Raw genomic sequence first — 13,047 nt, 5'->3', positions numbered from 1 at the left:
TATTTTGTCGGAGGCGGTCGCGGGGAAGTTGAAGCCGCTGACAAGGCAGAGCAGTTCGACTCATTATTGTCAACAGTCAGCTCGGGCGGAGATGCGGTGAGACTCACTTGCTGGCTCTCTTTACTTCTGCCTCCTGCCATGATCTGATCATTCACGTCCTCTGTTTCTGCTTCCGCCTTACAACAATGCCTAGCCTGAACCTCGTCGACCACTCCCCTCACCAGCCGGTGCCGGCTACGAGATTGCCTACCGCCAACAATCTTGTCCTCATTGACAACTACGACTCGTTCACATGGAACGTCTACCAGTACCTGCTACTAGAGGGAGCCACTGTGACGGTCTATCGCAATGACAAGGTCACTCTAGAAGAGCTCATTGCAAAGCAACCCACCCAGCTGGTCATCAGCCCTGGGCCAGGCCATCCCAACACTGACTCCGGCGTGAGTAAGCCTGCCATCCGTTACTTTGCCGGGAAGATCCCGATTTTCGGAGTATGCATGGGGCAGCAGTGCATTATATCGGAGTTCGGAGGCGAGGTAGATGTTACCGGCGAGATCCTCCACGGAAAGACAAGTCCTCTAAGACACGATGGCGGTGGCGTCTATACCGACGTGCCCCAAGACATCCCAGTTACCCGATACCATTCTCTTGCTGGCACGCATCCTACCCTTCCGCCTGATCTCGAAGTCTCCTCGTGGATAGCAAAGGGCATTGACGGCGGCAAAGGCGTCATAATGGGCGTTCGCCATAAAGAATTCGTGATCGAGGGTGTCCAATTCCATCCCGAATCTATCCTCACAGAAGCTGGCAGAACAATGTTCAAGAATTTTCTCGGTATGAAGGGTGGTCTCTGGAAGCAGAATCCTCAGATGCGGGCTGCCGAGGAGAACAAGGAGCAGCCTGCTCAAACCAACGGTCATGTACCGCCCAAGAAAGAATCTATCCTCGAGAAGATTTATGCTCACCGCAGGCTCGCCGTCGCCGCACAAGAACAGATCCCGTCTCTTCGAATGCAGGATCTCCAAGCTTCTTATGATCTGGGCCTTGCCCCTCCCCAGATTTCGTTCCCCCAACGACTTCGGCAGTCCCAATACCCACTTGCCCTGTTGGCAGAAGTGAAAAGAGCTTCGCCATCGAAAGGGAACATATCGCTCTCGGTACACGCACCCACACAGGCTCTTCATTATGCTCTCGCTGGCGCAAGCTGTATCTCTGTTTTGACCGAGCCTGAATGGTTCAAAGGAAGCATCGAAGACTTAAGATCCGTGCGGCAGGCCCTCGAAGCCATGCCCAATCGTCCTGCCGTTCTCCGAAAGGAATTCATTTTCACCCGATATCAGATCCTGGAAGCTCGTCTCGCTGGTGCCGACACCGTGCTCCTCATTGTCAAAATGCTGGATGTAGCTACCCTCACAGACCTTTACAAATACTCCCAAAGTCTCGGTATGGAGCCGCTCGTTGAAGTCCAGAATGAGGCGGAGATGGAAACTGCGATCACCCTTGGCTCCCAGGTCATAGGTGTGAACAATCGAAATCTCACAAATTTCGAGCTCGATCTCTCCACAACCTCAAACCTGATCAAAAGAGTGCCCAAAGAAACTCTCCTGTGTGCTCTTTCCGGCATCTTTGGGGCGGAGGATGTCCAGGCCTACCGTCAGGATGGCGTCAAAGGAGTTCTTGTCGGAGAAGCCCTGATGAAAGCACCCGATACAGCTGCATTCATTGCTAACCTCCTGGGTGATCCAACAAATATACCTATCGCTGTTGCACCCACCAAGCCTATGGTCAAGATCTGCGGCACCAGGACCCCAGAAGCGGCTGAAGCTGCAGTGACAGCCGGTGCATCGTTTATCGGCATCATTCGAGTACCTGGCCGCTCACGTTATGTGGATGATGCAACGACAGTGAAGATTATTGAAGCAGTCAAAAAAACACCAAAATTGTCGGTACAGCGAATTGAACACCCTCGACTCGGTGCATCCGAATACTACGACCACTCCTCTCGTATCCTATCTGAGCAGACCCGAGCCCTGGTGGTTGGCGTCTATCAGAACGCTCCGCTCAGCCAAATCATCGAGGACGTCAGCCGGCTCGGCTTTGATGTAATACAGTTGCATGGCGAAGAGCCGGTAGAGTATGCTCGTTCGATTCCTGTTCCAGTATTCCGCAAGTTTTCGCCAACTGAAATCGGAATCTCGACAAGAGGCTATCACGCATTGCCTCTTCTCGATGCCGGTGCCGGTGGTCATGGGCAACGGGTTGACAAGGGCGAGATCGAGGCCCTTTTCCAGAGGGATTCGAGCCTTAGAGTCATCCTTGCTGGCGGACTGCAGCCCGAGAACATCACTGAAGTCCTTACAAGCTTGGGGAAATATAGACACAATATTGTAGCCGTTGATGTATCGAGTGGTGTTGAGATGGATGGGAAGCAGGATATTGGACGGATACAGGCTTTCATCAAGGCAGCGCAAGCTTGATCACAATATTTGATGAACATGACCAGCAAACTATGCCTACACCTTCTATTATCCGGTGTCGTCGGTTGGGAATGATTGTCTGCCACACGTTGACCTGGTTGTGTGGTCGACTTCCGATGAAGGTCCTGATGACGACGACTCGGGCCTGATGCGTCTCGACACGGGATATTATGTCCGTCTTCGAGCCGCTCAGAAAGGCAAGCGAAGCGCATCGCCGATGCAGATGAGTTGACCCATCAAGTCAGAGAAGGGCTGCTCGGCCAGTGAATCTCGCCGTACTGAACATGAGTGAGTTGCTGATATCACTCCGGCCACTGACTTTCGACGGAGCTACATAACATGCGAGGGACCTCGCTTCTTCTAGCATCATCTTCATTCAGATCTCGGTTTGAGCGGTATCAATAGTCCCGGAGAAGATGTGCGCTCCAATCTACCAAGGAACATTGCCCGCCCAATGCCCTCAAACATTTTGATCCCAATGCCTAGTTGCATCACCTCATCGTAACCTCAGGGCAACCTGATGGTGCAGAGACGGAGGCTCCACGTCCCAGTGAATGACGAATCTCAATCCTGATCAAAGGTTGAATCACGACACATCATTTGTACACTCTATCCCCAATTCACTCTCTAACATCCTTACAGTGTTCCTCTCAATTTCTTGGTTCATTGATCTGCCGGCTCTCCGTTACCCTGTCTTTGGCAGACCGTGAAAGATGCCACGAACGTTCGCTAGAGTCCACGTCTGTAGCACCAATGATCACCCTTCAGACAACGACAAGGTCAAGACGTGGATCGAGAATGCAGGCGGCACGTATACGACGCAGCTCACATCGCAGACTACTCACCTGTTATGTTCCAAGAATGCCTGGAACCGCAGGACACCCCTCGTTAGGGAGGCACGAACGATCAAGAGAATCAAGATCGTCAAGTTCGACTGGATAGTCAGGTCGCTAACTCGATTCGGTGGGAACAAGTCCAAGAACCGTCCTCTACCCACTGCTGAATGGGAGTGGGATCAAAGGAAATTCAAGCAACAGCAAAGCAAGCTCAAGCACAAGGACAAGGAAGAAGGCGCTTGTGGCGGTACCAAGATGCCCAATGCCGCCTCAGGCTCAGAGAGCTTCATTGCCCGGATACTCGAGCTTGAGAAGTTAGGTAAGCTACCTCCCCAGACTGATTTCTCGTCGGCTTCACTTTTCCGTTGCTGATTACTCTCACCAGGACGTTCCTTTGAGCAGGCTCTCCAGACGAGCGATACAAAAATGTCCAACTACGGCTACACACTCTACATCGACAACTCTGGCTTTACGTATTCGTTTGCGCTTCTCAGACAGGACACTTACAAGACCCTCGCTCGATACAATGTAAGTCCACCGTTGTCTCCACCCAGCATCCGCCTCCCCGCGAGCCTCCATCCCTGCCCAATGTCCCTATACATCCTCCCGCCCGGTCCATTCGCGCGTCTCCCCATCGCGCCCTACACGCTCCCCTGCCGTCTGCGCGATCGCCACATCCGACGCGTACCGGTTTCTGACCCGCCCGTCTTCGCCATGCAGATGTATGTTTCGGATGAAGACAAGCCTAGCTACCAGATCGTGAGCATCACAGTCGACTCATCGGACCATGCGGAGACAAAGGAAAGGCTGCCGATCTACTCGAAAGACACAGCCTATGCGGTTTGGTCGCAGATATTCCGGAATCGGACGGGCAGGGAGTGGGGCCCAGGAGCGAGGCTGGCAGAGAAAGAAGGGAGGCAGGAGTGCATATGGGATGGGAAGCAGGTGCTGTGGACGCTGCTGGATGGGGATGGGAGGGAATTGGGAGTTGGGAAAGACAAGAAGAATGGCACGGCGGGTGTGGGACGTGGTGCGGCTGCCACGAGGATCACAAAGGCGCGATCATCAGCCGATAAGGCCAAGGCGACCGCGAAGTCATTCACAAATCCAACGGGCGCATTTGCAATGCTCTCAGACCAATTCACAAAAACCAAAGGCGACCCACCAGCAGCATCCAACAGGGCCACGGCGCCGGCACCGCTAGACCAGAAGACGAACGCGACCACCAAAGTCAAGAACACGAATAGTTTGTCCCGACCTAGAGCTCAGACGGCAGCGGCGGCGTCGGCCTTAAACGGGTTGCTTACTTCCATCGGTTGATGAAGTGGTCTGTGAGTAGGACGAAGGTGACGTGGCAAGGTGCATACATGAGAGTGAGCGAGCCGGGGTGAAGATGAAAGAAGAGAGCTAGAGCTAGGGTTGGCAGAAGAAATGGACATGAGATATAGGGGGGACGTTTCTTTGCTCTGAGACAATGTCTGGTGGAAGCTGGAGTTCTCTGAGGTGGTGGCGCGTAGGGCAACACGAGGCAACTATTGCCAAGAGAAACGCATCCTCGGACACTTTCAGGTAGAACTTGAGGCGGCGTAGAGAGCTAGCTTGGTTTATGGCGATGCAGCCCCGTGAAGAAATTGCGAACACGGACACGCGGCAAGTCACTGCGGAGAAACAAAATGAAAGATATGCACGAGGATGAGCTTGTATTTAAAGAGGTATACCATTCGTCACGTCTGCTGGTGAAAAGTGTAACTATATTCGTCGGACGCTCTTATCATCTCGATCACGAAGCATCGATGAACACAATCACCCCAGACTTCTCAGCCGATAGGCTCCATTCAAATTAGGCTGTGCGGCATAGCATGGATTCATAGGGTAATATTCGTCTTCGACAAGAAAAACAACCAGACGCTGGGAAGGCCTTTGAGCTGCGGTCAACGCTCGCCTCCCTTTCCTGCTGCTCACTGTAACGGCGCCATGATATGCCACTCCTCCTTGCTCTGATGCTATGTGAACAGAACACCAGATGCACTTCGCTCGCCATTCCCGAGCATGGTGAATCCTTGCAACTGGATCGCTGGGGGCCGGCTCTTGCGGGGTCTGTTTGGATAGTTTGCGCAATGCTCGAGAGCTTTACACCTCCCTTTCCGAGATCCACGGTTGGGTGAGTATGACCAGGAGATAGGCCAGTAGGTTCAGTGGCTCGAGCCTCGATGGCGATTCAAGTCGGGACACCTTTTGGCTGCTGCGAGTATGCATCGAGTTGCATATAAGGTCCATGGTCTTGACGAGTAGCATACATCGGACGTGAAATCGGAGCGGGAGGTGCGCAGATGAAGTTGCGCCTCGTACACTGAAATGCTAGGAACATCAAAGCATAGGTGATGCTGTTTCGAAGGGTCTGGCACCGCCCACAACCACCTGATGGGGACACCTGCAACAGTCACGTCCCTCTTGGAAGGCCAGATCCTGCTTGCCGGTACTTGGCTTCGTGCATCTATACTGAGGTGGTATTCCTCTGCTGAGGCTGAGATCAGGTTGACGACTTGTTTCCCTCGCCGTCTTGTAGTCATCAATCACAAATACGTCTTCTTCCTGCCAGTTCGCGTGAATTGCGTAAGTGCCCATTCTTTCTCGCCGCCGCTATCCTTCTCCAGCGTACCACCTCTAATTTCGAAGCAGCGCATAGTCATCCGAGGCCCAACTTCGGCCAATTCAACATCTCTGTAGCCCGTCTGGACGAAGACATGATGTCGCACCTCGATACTGTCATCCACGTTCTTGAAAGTCACAACTCGATTCCCAACGCGATGGGGTCCATCTCGTGGAGGGAACAGGTGTTTTAAGATCTGGACCACACGCAGTCCCAATTTTGTGGTGAAGCCCTCAAATACGAGGTGGGGATATGATTCGGAGACAGTGCCGCGGCTACCGTTTGGTATGTCCGCCCGGAGCATGACATTATGGAGCGAGAAAGAAGCGGTTGGGCCATGGGGTAGGTGAGAAATGGTCATGGCAGTTGGGGTGCCACGATGTTCGTGAAGGAGGATTATGTCGCTGAGTTGGGCGGCTTTGGCGCTGTGAATGAGATTCGGTAGGATGAGGCCACCGCGGTTCAGGCGAATCGAGGTAGGGAGAAGCAGGCGAATTTCTTTGGAGAAGGCCGAGAGACGGGTGGAGGGGGAGCGGGACGTCGAGACGAGCGGACGGGGGTCGACGATGCCGGAGAGGGCGGCATATTCGTCGTCGATAGTCTCGCGCGCGGCCTCTAGCGACTCATCGTATTTGAAATCTTTCTTGAGTTGCTTGTCGTTGGCGACGTCTGTGGAGAGCGGCTTGCCTGTCGCGAGCGATTTCTTGAGTAGGCTGCGCTTCTCGGCGATTGAGGCGTCACGGAGCTGGAGAGCACGGCGATGTAAGTAGTCTCGCCTTTCGCGAGCCTGTCGGCGGAGCATCTTGAACTCGCTCAATAGAACACGAGATGTTCACTGGCGGCGGAGACGGGGAAGACATGTCGAAGTTGACTGCCACTTTTTTTGACGGCGAGGAAAAAGTTCAGCCGAAGATGAGCCGGACTGCGGCTGCGGATTTCAACCTGGGCGATTTTGGCCTGCAACCAAAAGACAGAGCCCCTCACTCTCCATGGCCGTACCAAACACCTGAGTCTATTGCAACAGGCTTTTTTCTTGAGTCGAGGAGGTGGTACAGCTGGTGAATGAGGTGGAAGAAGGGCATCGGATCTGTCACCCCTCCCCACCCTCCTTTCTCGCTACCCGCACCCTTCATCAATCTCAAACCTCCTACAACTATTGCCTGATCTACAAGTCTTCCCTTGCTAGAGCAGCGCTCGCTGCGATTGGACCGCCATCATGGACGCCTTTAAGAACATGAGCAACCACATGGTCTCCAACTCGGCTGCTGCCATCAACGCCTCCGATGACATATCTACCATGGACCCCGATGAGAGTATTCTAAGCCTCGCGAAGGGGCCGAGAAGACGCCAGCACGACGACGAAGAATCAGAAGGCGTCGAGGATGATCTGGAGAGTCTCGCGACTGACGCAGTCGACGGTAACAAGCAGCCGGCCAATACAGAGGAAGAGAAGGAGTTGCCACCCCATGCTTGCGCGTGAGTACTTCCCTACCGACAGCCAGTCAGTACTGACGCCTGGCAGTTACTGCGGCATCCACAATCCTGCTAGTGTTGTTCGCTGCTTGAGTTGCAGCAAATGGTTCTGTAGCGCCCGAGGCAACACCTCTTCCTCCCATATTGTCAACCATCTCGTCCGAGCCCGTCACAAGGAAGTCCAACTCCATCCCAGCAGTTCTTTAGGCGACACCGTTCTCGAATGCTACAATTGTGGAACCAAGAATGTCTTCTTGCTCGGCTTCATTCCCGCAAAGTCCGACACCGTTGTAGTGCTGCTGTGTCGACAGCCATGCGCCGCGATGCCCTCCTCGAAAGACATGAACTGGGATACTTCAAGATGGCAGCCTCTGATCGAAGATCGCTCATTCCTTTCCTGGCTTGTCGCTCAACCCAGCGACCAAGAGCAGCTCCGCGCAAGACATCTAAGTCCACAAATGATTGCTAAGCTGGAAGAACTATGGAAGGAGAACGCGGCCGCCACCGTCACGGATCTTGAGAAGGGCGCCAGCACCGACGATGATCCAGCACCCGTTCTACTCCGATACGATGATGCATATCAGTATCAAAATGTTTTTGGTCCTCTAGTCAAGATTGAAGCAGACTACGATCGCAAGCTGAAAGAGAGCCAGTCTCAGGATGGGTTGATTGTGCGCTGGGATCTCGGTTTGAACAACAAGCATCTCGCTAGCTTCATCCTTCCTAAGCTTGAACTCGGCGACGTCAAGTTGGCTGTTGGCGACGAGATGCGTCTCAAGTATACCGGCGAATTGCGACCCGCTTGGGAAGGCGTTGGATATGTTATCAAGATCCCGAACAACCAGTCCGACGAGGTCACCATCGAATTGCGAGCCAAAGGCGACCACAAGTCTGTGCCCACAGAGTGCACCCACAACTTTACCGCCGACTATGTCTGGAAGGCCACCTCTTTCGACCGCATGCAGCTCGCCATGAAAACTTTTGCTATTGATGAGATGAGCGTCTCGGGTTACATCTTTCATCGCTTGCTGGGTCACGAAGTTGCCGCTGCTCCCATGAAGACACAGATGCCCAAGAAATTCAGCGTTCCAGGACTTCCCGAGCTCAACGGCAGTCAGATCAACGCCGTGAAATCCGTTCTGCAGAAACCTCTCAGTCTGATCCAGGGACCCCCGGGTACGGGCAAGACTGTCACGTCGGCCACCATCATCTACCATCTTGCTAGAATCAACGGTGGTCAAGTACTTGTGTGTGCCCCGTCCAACGTCGCAGTCGACCAACTGTGCGAGCGCATTCATCGCACAGGATTGAAGACCGTCCGCGTCACTGCAAAGTCGCGCGAGGATGTTGAGTCTCCCGTCCGCTTCCTTTCACTTCACGAGCAGGTCCGCATGAATGACAGCAACGTCGAATTGATGAAACTAAATCAACTCAAGACCGAACTGGGTGAGCTGTCCAGTCAGGATGAGAAGAAGTTCAAGTCTCTCACTCGAGCTGCTGAGCGCGAGATTCTGACCAATGCCGACGTCATCTGCTGTACTTGTGTCGGTGCTGGCGATCCTCGGCTGGCCAAGTTCAAGTTCCGGACCGTGCTCATCGACGAGTCTACCCAGTCTGCTGAACCAGAGTGTATGATTCCGTTGGTGCTTGGCTGCAAGCAAGTCGTCCTTGTTGGTGACCACCAGCAACTCGGCCCCGTGATCATGAATAAGAAGGCGGCCAAGGCTGGCCTCAACCAGTCTCTGTTCGAACGCCTGGTGATTTTGGGCTGCGCACCCATCCGATTGAACGTTCAGTATCGAATGCATCCCTGCCTTTCCGAGTTTCCCTCCAACATGTTTTACGAGGGCTCTCTTCAGAATGGTGTGACTATGCAGCAACGGATTCGGCGCGACGTTGACTTTCCCTGGCCCAAGTCTGACTATCCGATGATGTTCTGGTCCAACTTGGGCAATGAAGAAATCTCCGCTTCCGGGACATCCTATCTTAACCGTACCGAAGCCGCCAATGTGGAGAAGATTGTCACTCGCTTCTTCAAGGCTGGTGTTCGGCCATCCGACATTGGCATCATCACGCCCTACGAGGGTCAGCGCAGCTATGTCGTCAGCTCTATGCAGGCTGCTGGTACTTTCAAGAAAGAGATGTACAAGGAAGTCGAAGTTGCCTCTGTTGACGCATTCCAGGGTCGTGAGAAGGATTTCATTGTTCTCTCCTGTGTTCGATCCAACGATCATCAGGGTATCGGTTTCTTGAGTGATCCTCGTCGCTTGAACGTGGCCATGACTCGTGCCAAGTACGGCCTTGTCATACTCGGCAACCCCAAGGTCCTCTCTAAGCACCCTCTCTGGCATTACCTCCTGCTTCACTTCAAAGAAAGCGAATGTCTGGTTGAAGGCCCTCTGTCGAATCTGCAGATCTCACTTCACCAGTTCGGTCGCCCTAAGCAGACGTATCGTGGCCCTCAACGCTATCAGATGGCCTACAACCATGCCAGTCATATGGCCAGTGGAATGATGAACGGTCGCAACGGGCAACGCTCTAACTACAACGAGAGTGGCTCAGTTGTTGGCTACATTCCAGACGACGTCTCTTCCATCCATTCATCTGCTATGGGTGGCGTGGGAGTGCCCGCTGGCTACCCTCCAATGTTCCGTGGCTTCACTCCTGACACGTGGCCCTCGCTTGGTCCCAACGGCCAGCGCTCCAACGGGAAGCAACTGCGTGGGGTGCCCGGCAGTGTGGCTGGGGAGTCAACTGTTGCAACTGAGTCTGATGTCACAGGCAGTGGTATTGGTGGTGTTGCTCTGGATCAGCTCTCTATCCACGAGAGCCAGAAGCCGACGAGTTTCAACCAAAGTGATCGTCTCAAACGATACATTGAGAACAGTGCTCCTGCCGGTGGCTTCCGTGCTGGAGGGGTGATGCGACCTGGTAAAGGCGTGCAGGACGATGACACCCGAAGCGAGAGCACAGCGTTTGCATCTCAGGTCGGCGGCGGCTATGACTAGTGAACGTCGGCAAGGGCAGGATTGGTTTATCCTTTTGTTACTTATTACAGCTCATCGCGCTTGCTCCAAAGGGCAACGGCCAGACTCGAATCAGACCCATCGACTGATCACGGACCAGCGTCACAACCTGAGCAAAGCTTCCTGGCATGGGCATAGCAGCTCCACCTGAAGACAGGATCACCAGCACCGACGACAGCATCTTCGATATCGTGCGGTACCGTACCACCCTATGTACGCGGCCCGAAGTCAGCATGCAGCAAATGTTGGGCGGTAAGATGCAAGCTCGGCGGCAATGACACAGGTCAATGCGGGGACAGAGACACGCACGATGCACAGGACAACATTGCTCACCCCAGGCCGTTCTGGGTCCCAGGGTGTTCCAGCTCGTTTGATGAAGGACATTTCGTCTGAGGACCGTGATATCTTGACGGAGGATGTGTGATATTGTTATGAATGGCTTTAGCCATAGCAGCGTGGTCCAACGGATCATTGCGTCCATTCTTTTAGCATTAGTATTCAGCTTGGTGCCTTAACTCGGTACCTCAATCCAACTTTAGTCATTCCTTGAACTCGAATTATGCTTCAACCTTGGTCTTGGCGGTATCTGCCCCTCGAAAGCACCTTTCCCTTCGTGCCTTCCTTCGTGGCATTGTTGACACCCTCATTTCGGGCTTTTGTTGAGACCAGCAACATGGAAGCCTTACTCAACACCACGATCATCGCGATGTTTTGTTGCAAGCACCCGTCGTCAAGCCTTTTTTCTCCAGTCAAACCCAGCTAGCTGATATCTCACACCGAATGCCACCAGCGAAGCCACAATGGCTATTCCTCCTGCAAATCCTTGCATGGCCCTATAGCCGCCGGCAGATATGAGTGCTCCTCCTGCCGGACTCCCCCACAGGCTGAAGTCATCAGTACAGGTGCGGCTATTACTCGAAGCAGAGGGAACTCACCAGCTAATACCTGTGAAGGTGTAACATAGCCCTGTCCGGAGGCCAATCATCCTCACATCGCTGATGTCCGCAAGCACCATCGGCGCCAGCGTGTTGGTGCCACCGGAACCGAAACCAAACAGAAGCGCAAACACAATCATTCCCGCTTGGCCTGCTACTGGTATCCAGAGGCATGTGGCGATCAGCGCTGTGAATGCAGCAATAATGCAGTACATGGTGATGGATCCAGTCTTGTCCGCGAGCACCCCAGGGACAAGCCGTCCAAACACACTTCCGGCATTCATGATTGGCACCAGATAAAAGGCCCAATTGGCGTCAACCCCTCTGTCGATGGCAGTCGTGACGATGAACGTATACGCAATCCACATTGCGAGAAACGTAAGCACTCCACTAACTATCACCTGTACATATATCAAGTCTTTGAACGACATGACAACGTCCTCTTTGGATGATTTCTTCGGCGTAGGCGGAAGGCGGGAGCTGCATGCCAGACAGGCGGTTATGCCCATTGCCAGATTCAAAAACGCGCAGGTGCGCATTGTCCACGGGAAACCAACATCCGGAATCATCTGGCGAACGATGGTAGGAAAGATGATGCCTCCAACTCCAGAGCCCGTTGCTGCTATGCCTATGGCAGTCCCTCGCTTGCGATGGAACCAGCTGACGACGCATGCTAAGGAAGGGTAGAACAGCATTGCCGTACCTATCGCGGAGCACAAGCCTTGTGACAGGAGAATCTGATAGTACTTGGTCGAGAGAGACGCCATCATGAGGCCAAAGACGTGCATCTGCAGACGCAAGTCAGCTTGTCAACCTGGAAAGAGTTAAGCAAGGGCAGAGCTGTCACAGTCAAGCTGCAGCTCGCCCCACGAGCAATGTGTGGCACCAGATCAAGACTTACAAAGGTACCTCCAACTAGCAACCAGCGTGGCCCTCTTGCATCGTGAATGGGACCAACGAAAATACCGCCGGCAAACAGGCAGAAAGCTTCGAGCGATGTGATCCACGCTATTTCGCTGTGACTGTAGTCGGACAGCTCATTCAGCTCATAGTATGCCTGGAACACGCCTAGAGGTCGTCAGCAGAAAGGTCGACTGTGAGGCGAGGATTCTACCGCACCAGCGGACTGAATCCAACCGAAAGACGCAAACATGGTGCACCAGCAGCCCAGGACGGCCAACCAGGCCTGTGTGCCGCCATCGGGGAATGAGGCGGGATCGATAGCAGCGACGACGACTGGGGGTTTTCTGTCATCCGGCGGACCATTACTCGCTTCCAGGGACGCAGCAGTCGTACCGTCATTGCCTGAATCGTCGACACGCTCCGGATAGCCTTTCTCCGCTGTGTTGCTCCGGTTTGACACTGTAGCAGGATCCCTGATCTGGGGTTCCTGAACCGGAGCACCGTTTGGTGCTGTATCGTCGGCCATGAGGTATACCTGGACGGGAGAAGGTTCTGGAAATGGGCTGCTCCTTAGTGATGACTATTTCTAGAGCACCCGTGATAGCAGAATAGGCTAGGATAGCGAACACAGCGGAGCTCGGCTGAAACGGCTTGGGACGAACTCACAGAAGCAGGCTTCTCGGACCATGATGGTTACAAGAACGATCTTATAACATGAAACTCTGGTAGGCGAAATCGAGAGGCCTT

General features: G+C 53.7%; 5 protein-coding genes across 5 annotated transcripts; 3 read left to right on the top strand and 2 right to left on the bottom strand.

Annotated features, from left to right (window-relative positions):
* Positions 1–185: 185 nt before the first annotated feature.
* On the top strand, positions 186–2,477 carry HMPREF1541_11065 (uncharacterized protein; the record flags this gene model as incomplete). Its single annotated transcript, XM_008715734.1, has 1 exon — positions 186–2,477. The coding sequence occupies one exon, from the start codon at positions 186–188 to the stop codon at positions 2,475–2,477; it is 2,292 nt and encodes a 763-aa protein (XP_008713956.1).
* Positions 2,478–3,190: 713 nt separating this feature from the next.
* On the top strand, positions 3,191–4,633 carry HMPREF1541_11064 (uncharacterized protein; the record flags this gene model as incomplete). The annotated part of the gene is made up of 2 exons (XM_008715733.1): positions 3,191–3,632; positions 3,699–4,633. 2 exons carry the CDS (start codon positions 3,191–3,193, stop codon positions 4,631–4,633), a joined length of 1,377 nt encoding a protein of 458 aa, XP_008713955.1.
* A 1,253-nt stretch (positions 4,634–5,886) lies between these two features.
* Positions 5,887–6,765, bottom strand: HMPREF1541_11063 (uncharacterized protein; the record flags this gene model as incomplete). The annotated part of the gene is made up of 1 exon (XM_008715732.1): positions 5,887–6,765. One exon carries the CDS (start codon positions 6,763–6,765, stop codon positions 5,887–5,889), a length of 879 nt encoding a protein of 292 aa, XP_008713954.1.
* A 414-nt stretch (positions 6,766–7,179) lies between these two features.
* Positions 7,180–10,444, top strand: HMPREF1541_11062 (uncharacterized protein; the record flags this gene model as incomplete). Its single annotated transcript, XM_008715731.1, has 2 exons — positions 7,180–7,439; positions 7,486–10,444. The coding sequence occupies 2 exons, from the start codon at positions 7,180–7,182 to the stop codon at positions 10,442–10,444; spliced, it is 3,219 nt and encodes a 1,072-aa protein (XP_008713953.1).
* A 748-nt stretch (positions 10,445–11,192) lies between these two features.
* On the bottom strand, positions 11,193–12,826 carry HMPREF1541_11061 (uncharacterized protein; the record flags this gene model as incomplete). Its single annotated transcript, XM_008715730.1, has 4 exons — positions 11,193–11,346; positions 11,398–12,185; positions 12,299–12,465; positions 12,517–12,826. The coding sequence occupies 4 exons, from the start codon at positions 12,824–12,826 to the stop codon at positions 11,193–11,195; spliced, it is 1,419 nt and encodes a 472-aa protein (XP_008713952.1).
* Positions 12,827–13,047: the final 221 nt, after the last annotated feature.

Source organism: Cyphellophora europaea, assembly GCF_000365145.1.
Source record: "Cyphellophora europaea CBS 101466 unplaced genomic scaffold supercont1.16, whole genome shotgun sequence".
In the NCBI taxonomy this organism is placed as follows: Eukaryota; Fungi; Ascomycota; class Eurotiomycetes; order Chaetothyriales; family Cyphellophoraceae; genus Cyphellophora; species Cyphellophora europaea.
Note: the sequence above shows the minus strand (reverse complement) of the source record. Positions and strands in the feature narration are given on the sequence as shown.